General features: G+C 54.9%; 1 protein-coding gene and 1 long non-coding RNA gene across 2 annotated transcripts in view; one reads left to right on the top strand and one right to left on the bottom strand.

Annotated features, from left to right (window-relative positions):
- Positions 1 to 183: 183 nt before the first annotated feature.
- Positions 184 to 25,660, top strand: LOC148775665 (uncharacterized). Its single transcript, XR_016039010.1, has 4 exons — positions 184 to 309; positions 1,183 to 1,309; positions 24,387 to 24,507; positions 25,393 to 25,660. It is a non-coding gene; the product is annotated as an uncharacterized LOC148775665 (long non-coding RNA).
- The window catches only part of CREB3L1 (cAMP responsive element binding protein 3 like 1), a 40,334-nt gene continuing 21,675 nt past the window's right edge, over positions 7,139 to 25,797 (bottom strand). Inside the window, exons 3-12 of the mRNA XM_055423940.2 lie at positions 22,637 to 22,821; positions 19,710 to 19,788; positions 17,100 to 17,257; positions 16,314 to 16,463; positions 16,010 to 16,068; positions 15,621 to 15,689; positions 13,707 to 13,806; positions 12,644 to 12,770; positions 10,174 to 10,441; positions 7,139 to 9,987 (exon numbers count right to left, since the gene is read on the bottom strand). Of these exons, the coding sequence (XP_055279915.1) occupies positions 9,951 to 9,987; positions 10,174 to 10,441; positions 12,644 to 12,770; positions 13,707 to 13,806; positions 15,621 to 15,689; positions 16,010 to 16,068; positions 16,314 to 16,463; positions 17,100 to 17,257; positions 19,710 to 19,788; positions 22,637 to 22,821 (1,232 nt within the window). The 3' untranslated portion in view covers positions 7,139 to 9,950. The remainder of the gene's footprint in view (positions 9,988 to 10,173; positions 10,442 to 12,643; positions 12,771 to 13,706; positions 13,807 to 15,620; positions 15,690 to 16,009; positions 16,069 to 16,313; positions 16,464 to 17,099; positions 17,258 to 19,709; positions 19,789 to 22,636; positions 22,822 to 25,797) is intronic.

Genomic DNA, 25,797 nt, shown 5'->3' with positions numbered 1-25,797 from the left:
GTTGTTCCCATTGCCGGCAGTATGCCCCTTTCTCTGAAATCCTGGCCATCTGTCAAGGCCATTCTCAGATGCCACATCCCCCATAAGGCCCTCCCTGACACTCCACTACAGACGTTGTCGCCCTCCCACAGCCCCGTAACTGCTTCCTGGGCCCCTCTCCGGGCATTCCCCTTCACCCTCTAACAATAACTAACATCTCATTTGATTCTTACCACAAGCACGGGTGGTAGATGCTATCGCTTCCTCCATGTTACAGATGAGGACCCTGAGATGTCATTCAAGTGATTTATTTGCTCCAAGATGGCTCAGGTGAGGTGAGTGAGTGGCGAGCCAGGGTTTAAATCTAGGTCTTTTGGCCCCAGAACTCATGCTCTTTTCCACTCCCCACGGGCTGCCTGCCACACAATAACAGCCTCACATTGGCCTGTTTCCCTCATCTTTAAATGCCCCAAAGGCAGCTGCCTCCATTCTGCCTCCCCCTCTCTTCTGGTCTATCAGTTCCATCTTGGATGAATGTAATAAATGGAATTGCATTAAGCATCTTGACCACTGGGGAGCTTGCACTGGAAGGCCAAGTTCTAAAGAAGTCCTGTTGCGAGTAGGGGGGTGTGGGAGGGGGTGGAGGGGAGTGGGGGTGGTGAGGCCCTTGAGAGCTCCTCCCTGCCCTCACAGCTTTGCCCCTGAGATGGCCTCTAGGATTGCTAATTTTCCAAACAGCCAGGTCCGGGGTAGCCTCCTATACCGAGAATTATGGTCGTTCTGCTGGATTTGACATTCCTTCACAGCTGCTTAGCTGCTGAGTTTCCAGGTCGGTTTTTTGGTCGACTCTTTGCTGAGCTCGCCCCTCTCAATCCTTTTTAAGTGGAAACTTCTCCCCTCTGTCCTCACACCTCCCCCACGTAGGATCAGCTGCTGACTGCGTTATTTTTTTAGCTGTGTGGCTCTGCCCTCTTCCCAAGAATCCAAGGGAAGAATGAAAGCCCCCTCCCCCGCCAGCAGCCTGACCACCTTCTGCAGCCTCTCCCAGCTGCAGCTGGCTCCTTGCTCGCCTCTGCACTCAGAAAGTAACAGCTAATGCCTTTTGAGTGTTTACTGCCTAACTGACCTTGTGCTAAGAACTTCATCAGCAAGCTTTCAGTTATCCCTCACAACAGTTTCATGAGGGTGGGTACTATTTTACAGACGAGGATGCTGAGGCTTTGAGAGGTTTGGTTATTTGCCAAGGTCACGCACAGAAGTGAAGCAGGAACGTCAGACGCATACTCTTAACTGTCACTCTGATGTCCAAGCGACTCAGGCTTCTTTAGAGGTGAGTTCCCAGCCTGTCTCCTCCCTCCCAGTGCCCCAAGGGGCACCTGTTACCCTCATCAAATAGGTGCCCCATTTGGTCAGATGGCTTCTGGGGTGGTCCACTCTCTGGAATTGGAGCCTTGCCCCAGCCCATCCCAGCTCTGAGGCATCACTCACAGCCGCTCTCCATGCTGACAGAGCTTTGGTTTCCAGGTGTAACAAAGGGTTTGTTGTGGCAATCTGAGCAGGGTGACTGGCCTCATGAAAGCCATCATGTGTGTGTGTGTGTTTGTGTGTGTGGCAGTGCCAGCTGCCAGGGCTGACAATACAGTGCAAAGGCTGCAGCTCCATCACTGGGGACATACTGGGGAGGGGCCCCCTTAGGGACAGTGACACAGTGCTGAGGAGGCGGAAGTCAACAGGTGGCTTGCATGAGGGAAGTAGCCCTGCTTCCTAACACAGGCGGGGAGCACTGTCTGAGATGGATGGGCATAGGGTCACGACTGCAGATGACCATGCTTTGACCCGCTTGCCAAACCCTGGGCTCCAGGAAGCCCCAGTGTACTTGGATCTTGTGCCAGATTAAGAGCTGGGCTGTGGGGAAGGAAGGTGGAAGGGGTGCTGGGTTAAGAGCTGGAGAGCCGGAGGGGCAACATGAGCTCTGAAGCCAAACAGATCTGTCTTCTTTTTGTAGTTTTCTCTTTGCTTATATTTGGCTGTGCTGGGTCTTCATTGCTGCGAAGGCTTTTCCCTAGTTGTGGCGAGTGGGGGCTACTCTCTGCTTGTGGTGTGCTGGCTTCTCATTGTGGCAGCTCTTTTTATTGCAGAGGACAGGCTCGAGGGCGCGTGGGCTCAGTAATTGCGGCTGCCAGGCTCAGTTGCTCCTCTGCATGTGGGATATTCCCAGATCAGGGATCGAACCTGTGTCTCCTGCCTTGGCAGATGGATTCTTTAAACTGCTGAGCCAACAGGAAAGGCCCAGACCTGTCTTCAAATACCCACTTTGCCACTTACTTGCTGAATGACCTTGGTCAAGTCATTTCATCTCTCTGAACCCCACGTTCTTCAGCTGTAAAAATGCTCACCCTAACTGGGACTTGTAAAGTTCTCAGTCCAATGCCTGGCAGATGGTCACAAATCAATAATGAGAGGATGCTAGGTTTCAAGCCCTTTGCTATCAGGAACCGGGTCTTGCTTGCCCTCCAAGGTCATCATGGTTGCATGCGTGTAAGAGACACCTAAAATATTTGTGGGTCCCGTTCCTCTGAGCAACTGTTTCAAACTTTGCCCTTCACCCTCCAGGGCAGCCCGCATGCTCACCCCCCCCCCCCCCACTGTCTTGTCCTCAAACTTCACAGTCGTAGGTGGTCTCCCTCAGTTTCCTGTCTCTCCATGGTCTTCGGTCACACGGTGCCCTCCATGTTTATCTAGGCTTCTCCAGGCCAAAGTGGATCTTTCCACCTCCTCCCTGGATCCCTTCCCTTCCTCTACTCCCATCAGCCGTCATCTTCCCTCTGTGTTGACTCCTTGTCTTCTAGAGATTGTAAGGTCAAAACGGCCCATGACGTTAAATAAAAGAACCCAGACGCCGATTAATGTAACAGGCTTTAATGGCTAGGCGCCCCAGGGCGGGATTCCTGGACGTGACAGAGCGAGGTCGGGGAAGTCCGCCGAACAAAGGCAGAGTGCTACTCCTACAGCCTCTCAGTAAGGAGCAGAGAAATTCTTCCCAAAAAAGGCGAGGTCTGGAGTGGCGGTCTCTCCTAGGTCAGCTAGTCGAGGTGGCGAGACCGGTTGGTCGCTCTGGAGGTTAGGAAGGAGGGTTGATTTCGTCAAGAGCTGTTGCGTCAGAGACTCTTCAGCGGTTTGGCGGGACTTCTTCCCGCCGGCGGGAAACGGAGAGAAGAAGAAGCCAAGATGGCCGCCGGGGAGGAGAAGCCAAGATGGCCGCCGGGGTCCGGCCTTACATTGAGATTATTGTTGTTGTTCCATTGCTCAGTCGTCTCTGACTCTTTGTGACCCCATCAACTGAAGCATGCCAGGCTTCCCTGTCCTTCACTGTCTGCAGGAGTTTGCTCAAACTCCTGTCCATTGAGTTGATGATGTCATCCAACCATCTCATCCTCTGTTGCCCCCTTCTCCTCCTGCCTTCAATCTTTCCCAGCATCAGGGTCTCTTACAATGAGTCGGCTCTTTGTAACAGGTGGCCAAAGTATTGGAGCTTCAGCTTCAGCATCAGTCCTTCCAGTGAAAATTCAGGGTTGATTTCCTTTTGGATGGACTGGTTGGATCTCCTTGCTGTCCAAGGGACTCTCAAGAGTCTTCTCCAGCACCAGTTTGAAAGCATCAATTCTTTGGCACTCAGCCTTCTTTACGGTCCAGCTCTCACATCCATACATGACCACTGGAAAAACCATAACTTTGACTATACAGACCTTTGCTGGCAAAGAGATGTCTCTGCTTTTTAATACCTGTCTAGGTTTGTCATCGGAGAAGGCAATGGCAAGCCACTCCAGCACTCTTGCCTAGAAAATCGCATGAACAGAGGAGCCTGGTAGGCTGCAGTCCATGGGGTCGCTACTAGTCGGACACGACTGAGCGACTTCACTTTCAGTTTTCACTTTAACACATTGGAGAAGGAAATGGCAAGCCACTCCAGTGTTCTTGCCTGGAGAATCCCAGGGACGGCGGAGCCTGGTCTGCTGCCATTTATGGGGTCGCACAGAGTCGTACACGACTGAAGCGACTTAGCAGCAGCAGCAGGTTTGTCATAGCTTTTCTTCCAAGGAGCAAGTGTTTTTTTAATTTGATGGCTGCAGTCACCGTTCACAGTGATTTTGGGGCCCAAAAAAAGTCTGTCATTGTTTTGATTTTTTCCCCACCTGTTTGCCATGAAGTGATGGGACTGGATGCCATGATCTTCTTTCTTTGAATGTTGAGTTTAAATCAGCTTTTTCACTGTCCTCTTTCACCTTCATCAAGAGGCTTTTTAGTTCCTCTTAGTTCCGCTTTCTGCGTTATCATCTGCATATCTGTGTTATCTGTGTTATCACCTGCATATCTCAGTTGCTGATATTTCTCCCTGGCGACCTTGATTCCAGCTCGTGACTCGTCCAGCCTGGCATTTCACATGATATACTCGGCATAGAAGTTAAATAAGCAGGGCGACAATACACAGCCTTGACGTACTCCTTTCCCAGTTTTGAACCAGTCTGCGGTTCCATGCCTGGTTCCAACTGTTGCTTCTTGACCTGCATACAGGTTTCTCAGGAGGCAGGTAAGGTGGTCTGGTATTCCCATCTCTTGAAGAAATTTCCACAGTTTTTTTGTGGTCCACACGGTCAAAGGCTTTAGCATAGTCAGTGAAGCAGAAAATGTTTTTCTAGAAATAACCGTGGTCATCTCTCCCCCGTCTGAAAGAGCAGTCCCAGAGGGCTCTGATCGCCCCTCTCGATGCCACCCTCAGCGACGTGTGTTCACTGCATCCCCATCTGCTTCAGGCTTCGCATCCATCCCACATGTTCTCATTTCCACCCCATCTCCCTTCTGGCCCAGTTCTCCCCTCCACGGCTCCAGCCACAGCCACTGGTGACTTCGTTGTCAAAGTGAACGGACACCTGGTCTGCTGATCTTCCCAGCCTCCAGACGGCATCTGCCAGCTGTGAGCTCCGCTCCTGGGTGCTCTCTCCGTCAGCTTCCAAGACTCGCCCCTCCCAGGGTTTCTCCCCTCTCTGGCCACTCCTCACAGCCTTCTTGGTTACTCCTCCTCTTCCACTGTCCCTCAGTGTCCACCTTCCCTGTACTTCCGCCCCAAGTCTCTTTTCCCTTTACGTGGATCCAAGATTTTAACATGCCACCTGGATGCTGACAATTTCCTAATCTCCGACCGGGATCCCTCTCTGCCAAGTCCTAGGCTTGCATGCTAATGTGAACACTCTACAGGCAGCTCAAATGCAAGATGTGCTAAAATGAATTCTTTTTCTCTCCAAACCTGCTCCTCCTCCAGCATTCCCTGTCTCAACAAATGGTCTTATCCGCCACCATGGCCTCAAAGTCAGACATCTAAACGTCCTGCCCGGCTCCAGCCTCACTCTTGCACCCCACAGCCAATTTTATGTCAAAGCCTGTTGATAATTCCTTCTAATTATTTCTGGAATCTGTCTCATCTTCGCTCTATCCCCCGTAGAGCCCCAGGACAGGCAAATCTGATTATCTCACTCTCTGGTTTAAAAACATTCAGTAACTCTCTGTCACCTTCAGGATAAAATTTTTTTTTCTTTAGATCCCTGCAAGGGCCATACCTTCCATCAGGGCCAGGAGGAGGGTGAGGCAAGTGTCACACTTTAGAGTGCCACATTTAAGGAGGTGCTCATTCCCAGGGCTGTACAAGCGCCTCCTTAAAGTTTGCACCCTAACCACCCCTCTGCGTCACCCCAGTCCTAGCCCAGCTCTTGATGGCTACATGTCCACACGATATCCTCTGCACCCCAAACACTCTAAGCCCTTCTGTACCTCGCTGACTCCTACCACCCTTAAGACTCAGTCAAGGGACTTCCCTGGTGGTCCAGTGGTTCAGAATCCAGCCTGCAATGCAGGGATGTGAGTTTGATACTTGGTCAGGGAACTGAGATGCCACATGCCGCGGAACAGCTAAGCCGGTGCACCACAGCTAGAGGGCCCGTGCACCTCAACGAAATATCCTGTGTGTTGCAACAAAGCTCCTGAGTGCTGCAACTAAGACCTGACGCAGCCAAATACATACATACGTACATATTAAAAAAGAAGACTCAGTTAAAGGCCACCTCCTCCAAGTTGCCCTCCCTGATCCATGGAATCTGAACTACGTGACACTCTTCTGTATTTCCTTAGCACCCTTCCATCACACTGGGCCTGATGACTGGTTCACTTCCCAACCGCCTCCACAATCCTGGGAGACCTTTGAAAACAGTTTGTTGAGTGACTAATAGAGGGAATGGATGAATCAGTCAGGAAAGGGGGTTGAGCTAAAAGTTCTTGTTAATAATAATCATAGCTTTGGCCCAGAGCCCAGACTTTAATGCCTTTGCTTTAAAAGGCCTGTGTATTTTAGCAGTTAAAACTGACGCCCTGCAGCAGGCAACGAGGTCCCCATCAAGTGGTCAAGATGAGGCTGTGGGAGAACGGGGAGAGCGGCTGGGCCTTGGAGGCCAGTTCTGAAGCTCTAGAGTTCTGTCTGGTCTTGTCCATCTTTGCTTCTGGTGGGCAGCTGACCCAGGTGCCATCCCACCACCGTCCCTGCTTCCAAGTATGAAGGTATCCTGCTTGTGTGATTAACATCAACGGCCTGATCCAGGCATCCAAGGCCTTCTGGCTCTGGCCCCTGATCACTATCCAGCCTCAGTTCTCAGCATTCTTGCTGTCTACCTTCCGGCTCTTCTGAACTATTTGAGATTTTCTTGGAGTTTTCCCACTCTGTCTCCCACCTGTGAGGGCTTTGCCCGCGCCATTTCTTTCCGGGATGCCCCTTTCCCTCTCCTGACTACTTCCAACAGTCTTTCGTGTCATCTACTCCGGGAAGCCCTTGCCGCTTGTCTGGGGAAGGCACCCTCTTCTGTGCTGTAACAGCACCCCTAGCTTGGCCCTTAGCTCATTGCATGAATACTGTCTCTAAAGGCACAGCTAGGGACTTCCTCATGCTCAGACTCTGTGCTCCCAATGCGAGGGGCCAGGGTTCGATCCCTGGTCAGGGAACTAGATCCCACGTCAGGGAACTAGATCCCACATACTGAAACTAAGAGTCTACACGCCACATGCCACACAAGACCCAGTACAGGCAAATAGATAAATTAGTTTATATACATGTAACTTAAAAGGGGCTTCCCTGGTAGCTCAGATGGTCAAGAATCTGCCTGCAATGCAGGAGACCTGGGTTCGATCCCTGGGTTGGGAAGATCCCTTGGAGAAGGGAATGGCAACCCACTCCAGTATTCTTGCCTGGAGAACTCCAGGGACAGACCATGGGGTCACAAAGAGGCTGACCTGACTGAGCGACTCACACACATATTTTAAAGGCACAGTCAATCTTTCTCAGAGTCGGTGTGCACTGGGTCCTCTTCTAAACGCCTCACTGAATTCCCGTAACCTCACACTCTGAATGGTATTTATATTCTTTTCTTGCAGGTAGGGAAGTGGAGGCTCAGGGAGGTTCAGGTTACTTAGCGTCCTACACTGCATAACGAATTACAACAAACACTGCGGCTTACAACAACACTAGTGTGGCCTCGTGTCTGTGGCTCAGGGCACAGCTCAGTTGGGTCCTGTGCTAGGGCCCTCCCCAGGTGGCTGCCCAGGTGTGGACTGGGTGGGAGCCTCATCTGGAGCTGGGGGTCCTCTTCTAAGCTGCTCAGGTGGTTGGCAGAATCCAGTGCCTTGCCACTGGAGCGTGAGGCCCTAAGAGGCTAGAGGCTGCCCTCTCCACGTGGTACAAAACACGGCTGTTTGCTTCTTTAAGGCCAGCAGGAGACTCTCTTTCTCACTGGGAAGGGCTCAGTCCCTCTTTTCGGAGAAGGCAATGGCATCCCACTCCAGTACTCTTGCCTGGAAAATCCCATAGATGGAGGAGCCTGGTAGGCTGCAGTCCACGGGGTTGCTAAGAGTTGGACACGACTGAGTGACTTCACTTTCACTTTTCACTTTCATGCATTGAAGCAGGAAATGGCAACCCACTCCAGTGTTCTTGCCTGGAGAATCCCAGGGACAGTGGAGCCTGGTGGGCTGCTGTCTATGGGGTCGCACAGAGTCGGACACGACTGAAGCAACTTAGCAGCAGCAGCAGCAGTCCCTCTTTTAATGGCTTTCACCCAATTAAGTCAGGCCCACCCAGGGCCTTAAAATTTATTTATTTATTTATTGTTTATTTGCTTGGCCACCTCACATCCTATTTGTGGCATGTGTGATCTAGTTCCTTGACCAGGGGTCAAAACTAGGGCCCCCTGCATTGGGGGGGCATGGAGTCTTAGTCGCTGGACCACCAGGGAAGTTCCTCCCTTTTAATTAAGTCAGTTTGGGACCTTCATTATACCTGCAAAAATCCCTTTACTTTTTCCATGAAAGGTCACCTAACTATGGGAGTGGCATCCCTGACATGCACAGGTCCCCCCCAGACCCTAGGGGAAGGGAGGACCCTGGGTGTGCACCCCAGGGTGCAGGATCCCTGGAGCCCATATTGGAATTCTGCCCACTGCACGTGGCTAGCAAGTGGCGGTTCCAGAAGCCAAAGGCAGCTCTTTTTACTCTGAAGTGTGCTCCTCTGATGCAGATGAGGCAACGATACAAGAAACTAAGAAACGGGCAGGAATGAGGACCGATGTGGGCGCCGTGTGCACAGGGCCTGGCGCAGCGTCTGGCCGCCCTGTGCTCACCACCCAGTGCTCGCAGCTCCCACCCTTAAAGGCCGCCTCGGTGGCTTATATGCCTCTCTGCTTCCTTACACAGTGGTAGTAGGAGCTGGGAGGAGCCTTGGGCTAGGGGGATTGCAGCAGAATTCTTTCACCATCTCATTTGAATTCTGTGTCTGGCTGGAAGAGGGAACCCAGTACAAATGCCTTCTCAAACCCCTCACCCTCGATCACTGCTGATCGGAATATAAAATAAACTTCCATGTGTGCTAAGTCCCTTCAGGCCTGTCTGACTCTTTGCGACCCTGTGGACCATAGCCCACCAGGCTCCTCTATCCGTGGGATTCTCTAGGCAAGAACACTGGAGTGAGTAGCCATCCATCCTCCAGGGGATCTTCCCGATCTAGAGATCGAACTGGCATCTCTTATGTCTCCCGCGTTGGCAGGCGGGTTCTTTACCACTAGTGCCACCTGGGAAGCCCCCAGATAAACTTACCCTTCTTATTCCTTCATCTTCAGTCCCACGCCCCCTCCACGCCCCCTCCCATGAAGAAAGGCACAGAGTCAGGGATTGATGCTGCATCATTTTTTTTTTTTTACTTTTGCCTTCTTAAAGCATGTGCTGAGCTGATGGGTGAAGCAGTTTGGCAATTAAAAAGGCCCAGCGGCTTGGGCAGCGGCAGGGGGAGGCCCGGTGAGGGGTTGGGGGGGGACCCTCTCTCCTGGGCCAGGGAGCAGCAAAGCCCGCACTAACTTCATAAAATACAAAACAAGGGAGGGTTGAAGGTAGGAGGGAGACTTGTAAAATACAATATCTTAGGGATTGGCAATAATAAAAAATAAGGTTCATTATTTACAAACAATTTCTGTTCTTGGTCTCTGTACAGTGCGGGGGCGGGGAGGGGCTTAGTGGGTCGGTCTGTTGATGTGTCTGTGTGTGTTTGTGGTCAGGGTGGGGCAGGGAGGCAGTGGTCCTCTTGGTCATTATGAGAAAGGAGGTGGGTAACACAGTGAGTGGTTTATCTGAGAAGGACGGATGGTTGTGGGAGGGAGGGGGTAAGAACAGAGTGGTTGGCCCAAGGGAGCAGTCCAAATGTGGGGGGAAGGGGGTCCCAGTCAAAATCTGGGGCAAAGAGGGGCTGGTGGGGGGTGGGGAGTGGAACCCTTTCTCCTGGGATGGGACCCCAGGGGGCAGGGGTACGAGCCGGATCCGGGTTGGTGAGCAGGACGACCCCTCTTCTGAGTAGCAGAGGGTACGCCCTGTGTCCTGGGTCTTGGCATGGCCTAGGAGAGCTTGACGGTGGTGTTGGGACCCAGATCCCTGGAGAGAGAAGGGAAGTCAGGGATGACTCTGTCCGGGGAGGACCCTCTCGCCCCTCTGCAAGCTGGGTTTGGACTTGGGAGGGATGGGGCCGCGGGAGGATGTTGCTGATTACGTGGGGACCAGGGGTGGGCAGAGGCTGGGTGGAGCCTGGGACCCCGGGAAAGGAAGGGGCCACCCACCCACCTCTCATGGAACCACTCCTTAGGGTGGGAGAAGTCAGGACTCGTGCCGTTCCCACCGACATCCTTTGGCCAGGCCTCACTCAGGTACTTGCTGGTCTCATGGGTGCTGTCCAGGTGGTCATGTTGCAGGTGGTCCTGGGGTCGCTGCTCCGCCGGCCCCCCGGGCTTGATCTCCCAGCCATCCGGGGGCTCCACGGGCAGCAGGGCGCTGCGGCCATCCTCCCATGAGCCTGCTCCCTCGTCGTAGAACAGGAGGCTCCGGGAGGGCACTGGAGAAGGAGCTCAGGGTGAGCCTTGGTGCCAAGAGGCTCCCTCCCAGTCTAGGCTGCATTCAGGGCCCAGTGGTCAAGGACCTGGGCCCTGGACTCTTCCAGGCCTGGATCTGAATCCAGCAATGATTCCCAGCTGTGTGACTGCAGGCAAGCCATGCCTTTGCTTTCACCTTCCTGAGCTTGCTCATCTGTAAAAAGGAATACTAGGGGCCAACCTCCTGTCGATGTGAGGTTTAAATGAGATAACAGAGTGACTGAAACTGCACTCAGAGCAAGTTAGCGCTCCCTAAGCAGAAGGCACTGGGCTGGGGCATCTGAGAGCTGGGTTCTCATCCTACTGAGCCACTCCCTTCCTGTGAGACCTTGAATAAACCTTTTCCCCATTTGAGGCCCCAGTTTACCCCTCAGGGAGATGAGGACAAGAGAAAACACATTTGTTGGATATCTACCATGCCTATCAGACATTGTTGGCGTCCTTTAACCTATATCAAATCATTAACAGAAACTCTTGGAATGAGATGTTTTTAGGTCCATTTCACAGAACAGGTCATTGAGGCTCCAGGTTGTCAGGGACGTTGTCCCAGACTAAGGACGATGCACTGAGGCTGAGCTGCAGACCCCGGCCCGCCTGACTCCAGGAGCCTCCAGCACCCTCCTCACTCTCAGGGCCCTGACCTCACGGTTTGCCTGAGCAGGGCCCCTACATCTGTGCGCTGCCCCAGCTCCGTGGGCCAGCCTGCTCCAGGGGTCGCTTCCTCCTCTTTGCCCTGCCCTGTGGGGACCCTGAGCCTGAAACCCACTGCGTTCACTCCGAGGGGCTCATTCATTCCTTCACTCCTCTGGCCCCTCTGACTCTGCTTTTGTCCATCAACACCCCTCCCCCTCCCCCTACTCCCCCAATTTCCATTCCTTCCTCTTCGAGGTGCCCTGTGCCTCCCATCACACAGACCCCTCTGACCTTGAGAAAAACGGACATGTGCTTCTCAGGATCTTACATCCCTGCCACCCACCTTCCTTAGCAACTGCCTCTTCTCTGCTTCTCTGTCTGCTCTGGTCCAGGGAGGGGTTTTTACTCCCCGCCTCTGCTTCCTCTTCCCCTAACCCTCCCCAGGGCCACTCCCTCCCCTCAAGGCCCTGCAGGCCCAACTCATTCTCCCTGCAGCATCCCTCCTTCTTGAAACTCACTCCTCCCCAGCTCCTCGCTCTCCCCGACCTCCCATCTGTTTCATTTTCCTCCTCCTGCCCTGCTGGATGACTCGCTCCAGGAGGCCATGAGGGACCGTCTGGAAGTTCCTCTGGAGGTCTGTCTGAAGTATCCTCTGCCTCCGGAAATCCACACTATTTTCGCTGCCCCTGGGCCGGTTCTCCCCTTGCCACTGCATGCTGTGTCTCTTCTCTCCTCTTGCGAGCTCATCAAAAAAGGAGAGATTATTGTCCATTTAGTAAGAGCCTGCTGTGGACCAGGAACTGTACTGAGAGCCTTCATGCACCACGTCATTTAGTCCTCACAGCAAACATGCTCAGTAAGCGTGGAACTGGTAACTCCCATTTTCGAGATAAGAGATTAAAATTTAGCATGCTTCAGACATACACCCGAGGTCACACACTTAGCGAGTGGCAGATATGACTGACTCGGAAACTCCATGTTCTTAACAGTCCTCACAAGCCCCATGCGGTGGTGAGGCCACACCACCACTCCTAAGCTTCTGCCCATGACAGACATTACCAGTGGATCTTGCCACTCCTTCCTGTTGATCCTGAACGGGGCCTCAGAGTCCTTCTTAACCGTGCTTCATGCAGCCACTACCATCTTATGGAAAATGGCCCTGGAGCTGAAACTCACTTACTATCCCAGTTATAAAATATTGATGGTGCCTGAGCAGATGCCCCCTACCAACCAGCACCATAATACATGGGGGCTAGGGTGGGAACATTCCTGTTATTCCCTAAACCTCCTCCCCTGGCCAAGCCACTCCTGGGTGGGTTGGGAATCAGGGGTTCTGCACTGTAGTCCTAATTCTATAACTAACATGGAACAAATCATAGACCCTTGGGAGGGGCCTCAGTTTCCCCATCTGCAAAATGGGAAGGTAGAATGAGACGGTGTCAGCCCCAGACCTGGCTCCTCACTTGCGTCGGTCTTCTGCCCAGAAGTTGGGGCTGGTGTGGGGGGAGGGCAGCCCTGCTTGGGGCACTCACTCTGACTGGCGGTGTACACACTGTCAGTGGCCATCGGGTCTTCCTTCACAGTCTGGGAGCCAGAGGAGAACTCAGGGAGGCAGGGCACAAGGGAGCCCAGCACCAGGACGAAGCACAAGGCTGCCACCTAGTAGTGGAGAGAGTGTGGTGGGCCGAGCTGGGCCAGGGGACGGCTGCAACCCTGGCCACCCCCAAAACCCTTCTCCCTTCCCCCTCCATGAGCCAATGGGAGCCAAAGGCTCATCATTTTTCAGGAAATCTGCTCCCAGAGCCATGTGGTGGAGGAGAAGGTGGAGGTTGTCAGGCCATCTTAGCCCATTGGAGAGGGGCCACCCCAGGCAGTGCTAGAAAAGAGAGGGAGTTGGCCAGTGTGGCTATCACCTCTGGGGTGGAAAGGAATCAGGAAGGAAGGGGTAGGTGCTGGAGGAGACTGAAGCTGGGGCAAGGGACAGGGATATATCTTCACACCCGATTCCCAGCAGGATTCCCAGGAAGACTGGCCAGCACGGGGAGCTAAGAGTCAGAGCCCAAACTAACACCTCCCTCTACTCTGGCTTTGCTACCTGACAGCTTGAGGATCTCAGAGGGCCCGGGGGCAGTGATTAACCCAAAGGCAACAGGCTGCACAGCTACAGGGAGCGTGGAAAAGGAGCTAGCAGAGACCCTGGCCACAGCCTGGACTCCCCACCAGGCATGCTAGAGAGAGACATGTCCATATTTCCCTGCATCGCCCCAGGCCCATCCCCCCACCAGATCCTCAGAGGCTGCCTCCTCACGGCACTTGGCCTGTCACCCCCAGCAGGGTTCGTGTGAATCACTACACATCCACACCGTGTCAGAACTGGTCAGGGAAAGCCATGTTCTGGAAGGTTCCATGGGCTTTGGTGAAAGAGGCTGGGGTCTGCCGGAGCCAGTGCACCAGTGATTAGGGTATTTCACCCTGGTGACGCTGCCTACAATATTTCGGTCCCTGAAAGCTCTGCACCCCGCCCCCCACTCCCCTGGAAGCCGGCCTGGGGAAGACCGGGCCTTTTGCGGCTCTGGTGAGCGAGCAGTAACCTACCATGAGGCAGGTCCCGGTCTGGGTGGCGGCCATCTTGTAAGGTCTGGAGATCTTGTTGGTGACCAGAGTCTGGAGTTTCTGCAGCTGCTGGAGCAGAGTCCTGCGGGGGGCACAGTGGTCACCCAGCGGCTCTGACCCAGCAGGCAGGCATCTCTGCCTCCTGGGGCTCTCCCTGGGTGCGGGCTGGGGTGGGGGCACCTGGGCTGGCTCTAGACTTGGCTTCCACACCAGGTGCCCGCTTCACTCAAGGCAGAAAAGGTCACTTCCCACTTGGCTCCTCTGTGGCGTGGCCAGGGCAGTGAATAGCTGGGTCACCCTGGGAGCTCAGAGGAGCCCCGTGAGGCTTCTCCTGGCCAGAGCAGAGGCTGGAGGCGGGTCCAGCCACCTGGGCGAGGTCACCTTCTTTTTCTTTAACCCCGCACCAGCCGCAGCAAAATTGACCTTCCCTCCTCCTACCCTGAGCTGATGAGAAGGACGTGTCTGGCAGCAGCCTGGTACATGGTGAGGAGTGAGCGTGGCAGCTACCATTTTTGTTAATTTTGTCGCTGTTTTTGCTTTTATCACAGCACCTGTAACACTTTGTTCATTTACAAATTTGTATGTCATTCCACGGGGTCCCAGAGAGTCGGACACGGCTCAGTGACTGAACAATGACATCCGTCTCTTTTGCTAACTGTGGGGGCTCCCTGAGGGCAGGGACTGGGTCCTCCCCAGCAAGGGATCAGCCCACCCTCGGTGAACAAATGTTGAATCATCTCTTCCCTCCCGCCCAGCTGGTCCATGCGTTTGCAGTTCCCAGAATGTACAGCAGGTGGCGAAATAGCTCCAAGGGCCTGGCCCTGTTTGGGACCAGAGAGGAATCTGGGCCAGAGGAAGCAGGTGAGGGGCGAGGGCTCCCACCCCTCTTCCCTGAGTCAGGGGGGCATTCTCCAGGTCAACCAGGGGAGTGACTGGATCCTGCTGGAGAAGCTGTGGGAGAAGGAAGGAAAGAAGGAAAAAGCCTTCTGTTGAGCACCTGCTCCCTACCAGCTGTTGGCTGCTATTTTAATTACTCCCAGCGAACAATTATTAAAGACCTACTGTGGGCTCATGACTGGTCACGAACAAGAATTCGGAATAACAACAAGAAAAAAGAAGAAGAAAATTTAACATGAAGGGAGCATTCTCAAAAGGCACGGACAGTGTTGGCCCTTTACTTGGTAGGTCTCATTACATCATCACACGAATCCGGGGAGGTACCACTTCCATCATCTCCATGCAGACAGAGAAACTGGGGCCCGTGACACGCGACAGTGTTCCCAGGATCACAAAAGCAGCACCCAGAGTTGTGACTTTCTGTGGCCACCGCATGCCAGGCCCTGTGTGGGCTCAGGACTGCTTCTCAAACTTAATCGTGTGTGTGAATCACTTAAGTGTCTTGTTGAAATGCAGATTCTGATTCAAGTGTGGGGAGAGGCCCGAGATTCTGCACTTCTGCAAGCCCCTAGCTGATGCTGACACGCTGGTCTGAGAAACTCACTTTGAGTAGTAAACATGTACACCGGCGCTCTAACTTCAAGGTGCCTCAGAATTACTGGGAGGTCTTGTTAACACATAGGTGGTGGAACCTTCCCCGGGTCAATAGGGCAGGCACGAGGCCTGAACACAAAGCACTTCGACAAATGCCCAGGGGCTGCTGCTACTGCTGGTCTGTATTGCCTCATTTAAGCATCTCACCAGCCCTGTCCAGTATCTAGAGTTCTGAGTGGATGAAGCAGGATGGGAAACTGAGGGTCCCAGGCTGTAGGGCCCCTGCTTCTGGGATTTGCATCACTCTGAACTCAGCGGCCTCTCCTCCCTCCTGCCTCCCAGAGCTATGCCAGAGCCAGTCACTGGCTGCAGAAGGGCAGGGGGAACACAGGTGGCACCACCCACCTGTTGGCATTCTCCAGGGTTTCCACCTTCTTCCACAGTTCGTTGTTCTCAGATGTAAATGTCTCCACCCTGTGGGGGCCAAGCAGGCACAGGCTCAGCGGCAGCCCCCAGACCTGGCTCCCCCCGCCGATTTTGGGGTCACATGGTGTGTGGCATGCAGAATCTTAGTCCCCGACCAGGATTTGAACCTGTGCCCCCTGCACTGGGAGCACAGAGTCGTCACCACTGGACCACCAGGGAGGTCCCTCTGCTGCCCCCTTTGCCCTGCCCACCAGCATCCTGCTCCCCATGCCCCGCCCCCACCTCCACCCCCAAGAGGGCAGGAGAGGAAGCCAGGTTGGGGAGCGGAGCCCAGGCTCCCGGGCTCTCCACACGCCCTGGCCACTTACTTCTTCTCCAGGCACTCCACGTACTCCTTCTTCTTACGGCGGCTCTCCTGGGCCGAGATCTAGAGGGCGAAGCCCCCAAACGGGAGTTGTTATCGTTCAATCACCAAGCTGCGTCCGGCTCTCCGTGACCCCGTGGACCGCAGTCGGCCAGGCTTCCCTGTTCCTCACGGAGTTACCATGCCACTCATCCACTTCCTGGGCTCCCCAGTTTCAGGACTGGCATGGCCAGGGGAGCAGAGGCCTACCCCCACCCCCCACCCCCAAGGAAGCCCAGGGCAGGGCCGGAGTCTGCCTCGTGCTTTACCTTGTTCTTGATTTTCCTCCGGACCCTCTTCAAGGCCTTCTCCTCGGCTTTGGTGAGGGGGAGTTTGGTGGGGATGGGGTAGCCCTCAGCAACCAGGGTGCGCTTCTCCTCCTCTGTCAGGAGCAGCGGCCCCGACGTCCCCTGTAATTTCTGTGGCAAGGGGGATATACTAGTTACAAACCATACAGCCCTGCATTCAAATCCGAGCTCGGCCATTCACCCTTGGCATGACTAAGGCACCCAGCTCACTGAACCTCAGCTTCCTCATCTGCAAGAGGGGCGGATCTGAATTAAATCCAGTAACATGTCACAAGTGCTGAGGATGTTGCTGGCAGCCTGGCATGTTAGGCCGTCAATATATTGTTGGGAAGGGCTGATCCCTAGATCCTACTGTGGAATCCATAGCCTCAGAGCTTACTTGTCCAGGGCCCCCTGAACAGCACCCACCTCGGACACCTACCACCTCTAGACCTGAGGGGTCCCCCACCCGTCGCAGGGCCTCCTGAACTTCACTCTGCAAACACTGCTCCTTGGAGGCAGCCTGGGCCGACCCCTGGAGGTCAGGACTGTCAAGTTGTAGACCTAGCTTGGCGGCCAGTGGGTTCAGCAGGCCTCTTGGACTCTCTTCCCGTTTCCTATTCATCCCCAAGCACGATTAAAAGATCTTCACTCCCATCTGCGGGGCAGGCGCCTCCTGCGTTCTGATGGGGGTCGGGATCAGGCTTAGGGCTCCCACCAGACACTGGATCCCTCGACTCTGGGGTCAGTCTGGCCCCAGCTGCTTACGTGAGGGGCGGTGAGGAGCGGAGAGGTGGAGATGGCCGTGGAGCAGCGGGCCACGGGCCGGACAGGGCTGGAGGGGGGCGGAGAGCGGGGGCTCTGGGAGCCGTCGCTGTCGCTGCCGTGGCTGCTGGGGGGCGTCGGAGGCATCTGCACCAGGTCCTCTGCGGGGAGCAGGGGGAGCCAGGTCAGCCGGGCACCCCAGCTCTGGGCGGACAGAGTTCAACACAGCACAGGCCTAAGCTGGTCCAGAAGGCATGTGGGCAGACTGCTCGGGCCTTGACCCCTATAACATCAGGATCCACCACCCCCCCAACCCTAGTATGTCAGAAAGTAGAGTTGACACCCCAGAAGACTATTTCTGAGGGCCACACCATCCCTGACTCCACCGAGCCCAGCTCCTTTAAACCTGGTTCTTGGTGGGGATTCCCTGGTGGCTCAGACGATAATGAATCCCCCTACAATGCAGGAGACCTGGGTTCCATCCTTGGGCTGGGAAGATGCCCTGGAGAAGGGAATGGCTACCCACTCCAGAGTTCTTTACTGGAGAATTCCGCGGACAGAGGAGCCTGGTGGACCTCAGTCCGTGGGTGGGGTCACAGAGCTGGAAATGACCGAGCGACCAACACTAACACTTGGCAGGGATAACACAGGAGCTGCATTCTTGGGGCTCCTTTCCCTGGTGGCTCAGTCAGTAAAGAATCCCCCTGCAACGCAGGAGACCGCCAGAGACGCAGGAGACCCAGGTTCAATCCCTGGGTCAGGAAGATCCCCTGGAGAAGGAAATGGCAACCCACTCCACTATTCTTGCCTGGGAAATCCCATGGACAGAGGAGCCTGGTGGGCTACAGTCCCTGGGGTTGCAAGAGTCGGACATGGCTTAGTGACTAAACCCTCACTTCACAAGGCTCAGGGTCTGTGAGCCTCCAACTTGGCAACCCCAGGAGAGGACTGGAGTCTGCCCACAGTGAGACCCATGGGGATCAGGCAGGGCAAGTGACAGCCTCTGTCCCTTTCTTTCCATTTCAAAACACCAGGGTGTCCATTTCCAACCTCAGGGTAACAGGGCAGTAGGTACTGAGCTTTCAGCAGACCCGCCAGGAGCACTGCTCTCCCTAGCACGCCCTCCCTGCTGCCTCTCTTGGCCACAGCATCGGGAAGAGGCCTGGGCCAAGCCAAGAGGACCAAGAGCCTGGGAGGCTGCAGTCCCTGGGATTGCAGAGACAGACACGGCTGAGCACGCGTGCACGCACACTTGGGAATCTAGAGCCCATTGCACCGCAGAGCTGGGCTGAGACTGGCAGGAGGAACCCCTGCGGCCTTCCGGGCTCTGCCCGCCACTGCCTCCTACAGGAGTCCCCTCTCTCTTCTTTGGCTCTCCTCTGCCTGTTGTGGACGCCGTATTGTAAAGACCACTGAACTTGGAGTCAGACCTGAGTTCAAGTCCTGACTGTTGTACCTCAGAACTGTGTGACCTATATTCATGTTTACTTAACATCTCCAGTCTCTCTTCCCTGTTGAATTGGGGGTGAAATGACTCCCTGTATGGAGCTGGGAGGATGCAATGGGCTAATGGATGCCACCATGCTTTATGATGTAAGGCGTTTTCACACTGGTCCCTTTCTGCTGCTACTGCTAAGTCGCTTCAGTCGTGTCTGACTCTGTGTGACCCCATAGATGGAGGTCCATCAGGCTCCCCCGTCCCTGGGATTCTCCAGGCAAGAACACTGGAGTGGGTTGCCATTTCCTTCTCCAATGTGTGAAAGTGAAAAGTGAAAGTGAAGTCGCTCAGTCATGTCTGACTCAGCGACCCCATGGACTGCAGCCTACCAGGCTCCTCCATCCATGGGATTTTCCAGGCAAGAGTACTGGAGTGGCTTGCCATTGCCTTCTCTACCTCCGGTTGATTCTATCTTCTCTCAGAGGCTATGAGTAACTTGAGGGTGAAACTTGGGTCTTATCCATCTTCCTAAACCTTGTGGTGCTTAGTCCAGTGCCTGATACACAGGTGCTGCTTAATCAGTGTTGGATGAATGAATGAGGTGGGATTGGAGAGATTAAGTTAGTCCTCTCTGCTTCCCAATCCAAGAAGCTCCCTCTGTTCTCTCCTCTCCTGTCAGGTCTGGGGAGGTGTTTCCTGGGATCTGTCATCTTTAGCCCGTAACACAGCTGTGTCGTTGGTGGTGTGTCGGTGACCCTCACTGCTGTGTGAGCTCCTTGGGTACAGTGGCTGTCCTCTCTCTGTGGCCCCAGTTCCTGGAACTAGGAGATGCCCAGTGTACTCTCGTTGGACGAATGGATAGAAGGCAGAATGGACAGATGGACGGGGAGATGAGAAACTGGATGAAGGGACGGGTGGATGGGTGAGCTGACGGCACAGAGAGGACTTCAGCCAGTGAGTGATGGGAGGGGAGACCGGCAAACGGGGCGAGAAGGTGGTGAGGACCGTGATGACAGTCGCAGGAGTGGGAGGGGGACCGGAGGGATGCAGAACGGGCGCGGACGGGAGGAGAGACCACTGTGGGAGAAAAGGGAGGCAGGCGGGCTGAAGCAAGGGGTAAGGACTGCGGTCTGTCCAAGACTGGAGACCAAGGGCCCCTCTCCAGACACACTCACCTGCTGTCACTCTGAGGAACTGGTTCACCTCCTGGGGCTCCGCTTTGATCACTGGCAGCTGAGTCATCTCTCCCGGGGCCTGAGGAGGAGGCAGGGCCCGCTCATCAGCCGCTCCGGGGTCCTGTCCCCACCAGGCCCTCCAACTTCCCTCCCTCCCTGGGTCTGTGGAGTGGGTCCTGCCCTACAGCATTAAGAATGTAGCTGGGCTCAGGGTTCCAGGCATATCCCAGACGGAGCAGAGGCAAGTTCTTGTGCTTAGAGAAGGCAAGTCAGGCCTAAGGGAAGAGAGTGGTGGCCTAGGAACATCGTCTAGCTCCTGAGTTCAGGGAAGAAGGGCTTCCTGTGGCCTCTGAGGCCAGGGCCGTCTTTTTTGGAGGAGGGTGACCCTACACCGACTGTGAACACCATGCAGGCCTGGGTATCTGGGTTGCCATGAGACCCACATAACGTAATGTCTGGAAGATTACGCTGCCAGATTCACTGAACGGTAACCACAGTACCGAAGGAGACATTAGAGAAAGACCCCCGAGCGTCCCTGAGCAGCTGAAGTCTGAGTCCTGCAGTAGAAACAGCAGTATTCCAGATACAGGGTGGGGCAGGACGTGGGCGAGGGCAAGGCATCTGCCAAAGCACAGTGCCCAGACAGAGCCCAGCTAGATCCGGAAATGGCGAGTACGGACGGTGTCCAGAGTGTCGGCTCAGTGTCAGAGGTGGACGGCGAGACACAGAGCAGGTCTGGGGAGAGGACGCGGCGGGAGGAGAATCCAGAGAAAGAAGCAAGGCGGACCCCCGGTGGCTTTCAGCGGCTTCCCAGGTACCGCTAGTAATAAAGAAACCACTTGCCAGTGCAGGAGACATAAGAGACGTGGGTTCGAACCCTGGGTCGGGAAGATCCCCTGGAGGCGGGCATGGCAACCCACTCCAGTATTCTTGCCTGGAGAATCCCCATGGACAGAGGAGCCTGGTGGGCTACAGCCCATGGGGTTGCAACGAGTCGGACACGACTGAAGTGACTTAGCATGCTCGCACAATGGGTTTTCAGCGAGGGACTGGGAGGATTAGATGAATGCTTTAAATAAACACGCATCCCTATTTCTTTATACCATTCCAACGGGCTGTTTCAGAAAGGACATCAGCAGGCACGGCTTCCTATGCAGGAGTACCAACACGCGCCTAAGGGGTGTTCTCTTTGAGAAGACAGTGTTGGGTGCTGGATTTCAGGCCCATCTCCCCGCTCCAGGTCCAGAAGCCAGCAGAGAGAGCTCATGATATCGTGGGTGGGACCCAGAATCCTGAATTTCAGCAGATGAGTCGGACTCATAGGAGGGTGAGGCTGGCTGGGACCTTGGAGATCCCCTGGTCTACATTCCAGCTGAGCCCTCAAGTGACAGATGAAAGGCACATTCGGCGACTCCACTTTGGTGGGTCACACGCCCATTCTCGCCGTCCAGCTCTGGTTCCCACACCTCACTCGAGTGGAAAAGGTGGGCTCCGGGGTCTGGTGGATGAGTCTGGAACGCAGCTCCATTTCTTCCGACTGTGCAACGTGGGGCAAGCTGCTTAACCTCTCAGTTCGTTCCCCTGAGGCCAGCGCCTAACTTCCATGACCTTGGCTCCACGGCCGTCCTGTCTTCTCTTCCTGCTCTGGGGAGGCCTGAGGAGTTGCAGAGCCAGTCCTGGAGATGGTCCCCAAAGAGCCTCTCTGTCTGCAGCCAGCCTGAATCCTCCAGTCCCTGGTGGAGGAGGGAATGCCCTTTCTTGCCTCTGCGTGCGGGCTAAGTCGCTTCAGTCGTGTCTGACTCTTTGCGACCCCAGGCTCTCTCGTCCATGGGATTCTTCAGGCAAGAATGCTGAAGTGGAGTGGGTTGCCATTTCCTCCTCTGGTGGATCTTCCCGACTCAGGAATCAAACCCGTATCTCTTACATCTCTGGCACTGTTAGGCAGGTTCTTTACCACTGCTGCCACCTGGGAAGCCCTTGGGCCACATGCGTTTTGAGTGGGTGAGCCGTGTGGCCAGCAGGGGGCAGTGCCAGCCAAAGCCTGACTCAAGGGCTTCCCGGTGACTCAGCGGTAAAGGATGCTCCTGCCAATGCAGGAGATGCGGGTTCGCATCCCTGGGTTGGGCAGATCCCCTGGGGAAAGAAATGACAACCCACTCCAGTGTTCTTGCCTGGGAAATCCCATGGACAGAGGAGCATGGCGGGCTACAGTCCATGGGGTTGCAAAGAGTCGGACACAAGGTAGCGACTAAACAACAACAACTCATGTTTGAGATGCAAGAGCAGGAGCCCCTTAGCCATAGTTCACACTCCCATTTTACAGACAAGGAAGCTGACGGATAAAGAAGGAAGGCACTGTGCCCACAGCACAAGTGCGAGCAGAGCCGGGACCAGGCAGGGCCTCTCCCAGGCGCTGGGGGTCTGGGCCTCAGGTCCCCAGAAGGGTCTTCAGATGTCTGCTTTGGTTCTATAGCTGAGCGATGGTATCTAAACATTCGTGGGGGGAGGGCCGGCCTGCGATTGTAGGTTAAACATATTGATCTCATGAATATAAACAATGGAAATAGGGTATAATTTTTATATTTCCATTTAGGTCTTTCTTCGCTTTTAAAAATCTGGACACTGAGAAAATTAAGTGGTCTGGGCTGTCTCCTACCCTGAGACCCTGGACGGGGTCCCTGATGCCCAGCCCTGACTGGGTTCCTTCGTCTTCTTCCGCACACAGGGAGGGCCCTGTGGTCTGAGTCTGTTCTAGGTTGGTGAAAGGGTGGCCCAAGGCGGGGGCAGAGACAGAGTCTGGAGACTCCTAAGGGCCACGCTGCTCCCTGTTCAGAGCCCTGGGTGCCCAGGGTTTTGGATGGTCCTTCCTACAGAGATCCATCCCCCTCCTCCCACCCTCGGCCCCCGTAAATAGGCCCCAGGCTCACCTGGTGGGGGACGGGCAGCCTGGTCAGGGGGCTGAGGCCCAGCAGTGGGGTGGTGGCCATGGCGGCAGCGGCGGCCATGGCCGAGGAGGCGGCCAGAGGGTCCACGGGCAGCTCCGGGCTCTGCTCCTGCTTCACCATGACCGAGCACAGTTTGTGTCCCAGCACCCACGCTCCGTGTTCCACATCTAGGGAAGGGGGCAGGACCCAGGCTCAGGGGACTCCCAGAGCAGAGGGCTCAGCCCGTCTCCTGGCCCCTGTGCTGGACAGGGTACACCAGGAGGCGGGAAGGGAAGGGCATGGGGGGCGGTGCTGGTGAGGTGGGAGGGCAGAGTGGGCTGGGCCCAGAACACATGGAGGCATCTTCTTCATTCAGCAGTTTACAGAGTGGGCTTGGACAACAGACCCCTCCTGCCTGGCTGTGTGACCTTAGGCAAGTTGCTTAACCTCTCTGAGCCTTAGCTTTCTCTGTAAACGTACTGGTCAAGAAGTAAATGTTCAACAAATGGCAGCTATGTGCATACGGTTACATTTATTCAGCAAACATCTAATGAGTGCCATGCTAGGTGCTGGGGGTCTGGAGAGAGTCATGAGCAGTTCAGCGCAGTTAGAATGCAAAGGGAAGGGGGAAGATGGAGTCAGAGAGGCCAGCAGGGATGGGTCGGCCTTGGAGGCGGGACTCGGAGCTGTGACTTTGTCCTAAAGGTAACAAGGAGACACTGAAGGGTTTTAAGCATGCTCGGGTTTTTAAGGTTAAAAAAGATCACTTTGCCTCTGTGTGCAGACTGGACTGACTGCAGGCGAGACAGAGGCGGTGAGACCCTCAGGAGGCTGTTTCCGGAGAGAGGAAATGAGGCACGTGCTAAGGCAGTGGCAGCAGGGGTGGAGAAGAATATACTGGAGACAAGAAGGAAGAGTCCATGGGACCGTCTGGTGCCTGGATGGGAGGATGGGTGATGCCCAGGTTTCCCAGGGCAGCGTCCACCTCCTGCCCACTCCATGGGCCTCCTGGCCTCATCCGGGCCACAGGGCTGCCAGGTGTCACCCGCTTTCCTGATGGGTGCCTACAGTCCTCTCCAAGTCAGCTCTGCTCCTGGTGGCCCCAGCACCTGACTCGGGTGAGACTGAGGTCTGAGGAGCCAGCACGGAGGGGCTAGAGGGACTGGAGGCTCTGAGGCCTGTTACGGGTGGGGAGAGGGGTCAGCAGCTGCCTGATCCCACCTCTGAAGCCTGCCTGATCCCACCTCTGAAGCCAGGCCCCACCCTGAAGGGAGCCTGAGGGCCCCCGCCCCTGGGCTCCAGGAACACTCACAATCTTCCCAAATTACAGGGCCAGCCTGCCAGCCTCCGGGAAGCTGCCCCCTGCAGAGGACCCACAGACAAATTGCTCTAAAAATAGACTTGGGGTGGTGAGGAGTTGCCAGGCTGGGAGGCGGTCCACCCCACATGCTGCCTTTCCCCAGGCTGGAGCCCGCCGCCCCACTGAGGTGACCTCCAGAGGGCAGGGCTGAGGTCAGGGCGTGTAGGGAAACTGCTGGGACCTCCACAGCCACGAGCCCTGGAGCCTCTTAAAGCCCCGGTAGGTGTCCCTGCCCTCAAGCGGGTGGACGGGGGCGGGTGGACGGGGCAGGGTATAAGGGCCGTCTCTGCCCTCGGGGAATCTCAAAGACCCTCAGAAGTAGCTCACACATCGTGCACTGAGACCAATTCTAAGCTCGATGCATATGAATTTGTGTATTCCTACGATGGACAGGGAGGCCTGGCGTGCTGTGATTCATGGGGCTGCGGAGAGTCAGACACGACTGAGCGACTGAACTGAACTGAACTGACCATCAACCTTGGGGGCCAGCACTGCTATTCTGTTCACTTAATAGGTGAGAAAATTTAAAAACTCCACTCAAGACCATTGTCCTCTGAAGGGAAGGAGGAATAAGAACCCGTTCATGGTTCTAGCCACTATCGTCTTCATAGGACTTTATATACACAATGAAATAGCCACAAATGATATGTATGGAGACAGTGAAGGACAGGGAAGCCTGGTGTGCCGCAGTCCACGGGGTTGCAAAGAGTCAGATATGCTTAGCGACTGCAAAACAACAAACATATATATAGATACACACACGTGAATATATTTATATAGGGATTTCCCTAGTGGCTCAGACAGTAAAGAACCTGCAACGCAGGAGACCTGGGTTTGATCTCTGGGTCCAGAAGATCTCCAGGAGAAGGGAATGGCAACCCACTCCAGTATTCTTGCCTGGAGAATTCCATGGACAGAGGAGCCTGGCGGGCTATAGTCCACAGAGTCTTGAACGTGGCTGAATGACTATCACTTTCACATATTTATATATATGCCAGAATTCTCGAGCTGTTTATGTCTTCATTTGATAACTGAGGTTCAGAGAGGTTAAGCAACTTGTTCAAGGCCACACAGCAGCTGGTGGAGGCATCGGGATGAACACCAAAGCCAGTACCCCTAACTGCCCCTTAAGGCTGGCAAGTGTGGTGGTGGCAAGGGTATGAGGTTTAGAACCAGGAGCCTGCTTGCTCCCAGGTCCCTGCTCTGCATTTTACTGTGTGTGACCGAAACAACTCAGCTTTCCTGAAGTCTCATTTTCCTTACCAGACAAGTGGGGAGTCAGATTAAAGTGACTCTGATCTCCCCTGTGAGTTGTGAGAAATAAACGAGATAATTAACAGGAAGGCACTCTGTAAACTGGACAGTGCTATTGAAACGTTTACTGTTATTCCCGTTTGAGATGAAGAAACGGAGGCTCATGAAGGCTGAGTCCAGGATCACCCGGCCAAACAGGACGGAGCCAGCACCACCTGTACCTGAGGAAATGCCCAAAGAGACCATTTCTAGGGAGGGCACAGGCTGGCGTTCTGAGTGTTGATCACCTGAGAGGAAAGACTCAGAGGGTCCTTTGCATCAAAGGGGAGGAGGTGGGCCGAGGAGAGCTTCAGGGAGTCCCGCCTTCGGGAACAGAAGTAGGAGCAGGTGGTCTCCCAGGTAATGTCTCAGAGGACCTCACAGTGTGAGGAGATGGTTATGTTCTAGAGTCCTGGTAACTGGTCCACACTTTCTGTTTAATCCTCCCAACACCAGCCACTCAATTGTTTTATCTAAGACTGGTTCTGGGACCTAAGCATCAGTCAGTGTC

The sequence above is a fragment of the Moschus berezovskii genome, chromosome 14 (assembly GCF_049115385.1).
Source record: "Moschus berezovskii isolate FMDL1 chromosome 14, NW_MosBer_1.0, whole genome shotgun sequence".
In the NCBI taxonomy this organism is placed as follows: Eukaryota; Metazoa; Chordata; class Mammalia; order Artiodactyla; family Moschidae; genus Moschus; species Moschus berezovskii.
This window is presented reverse-complemented; position numbering and strand designations above follow the sequence as displayed.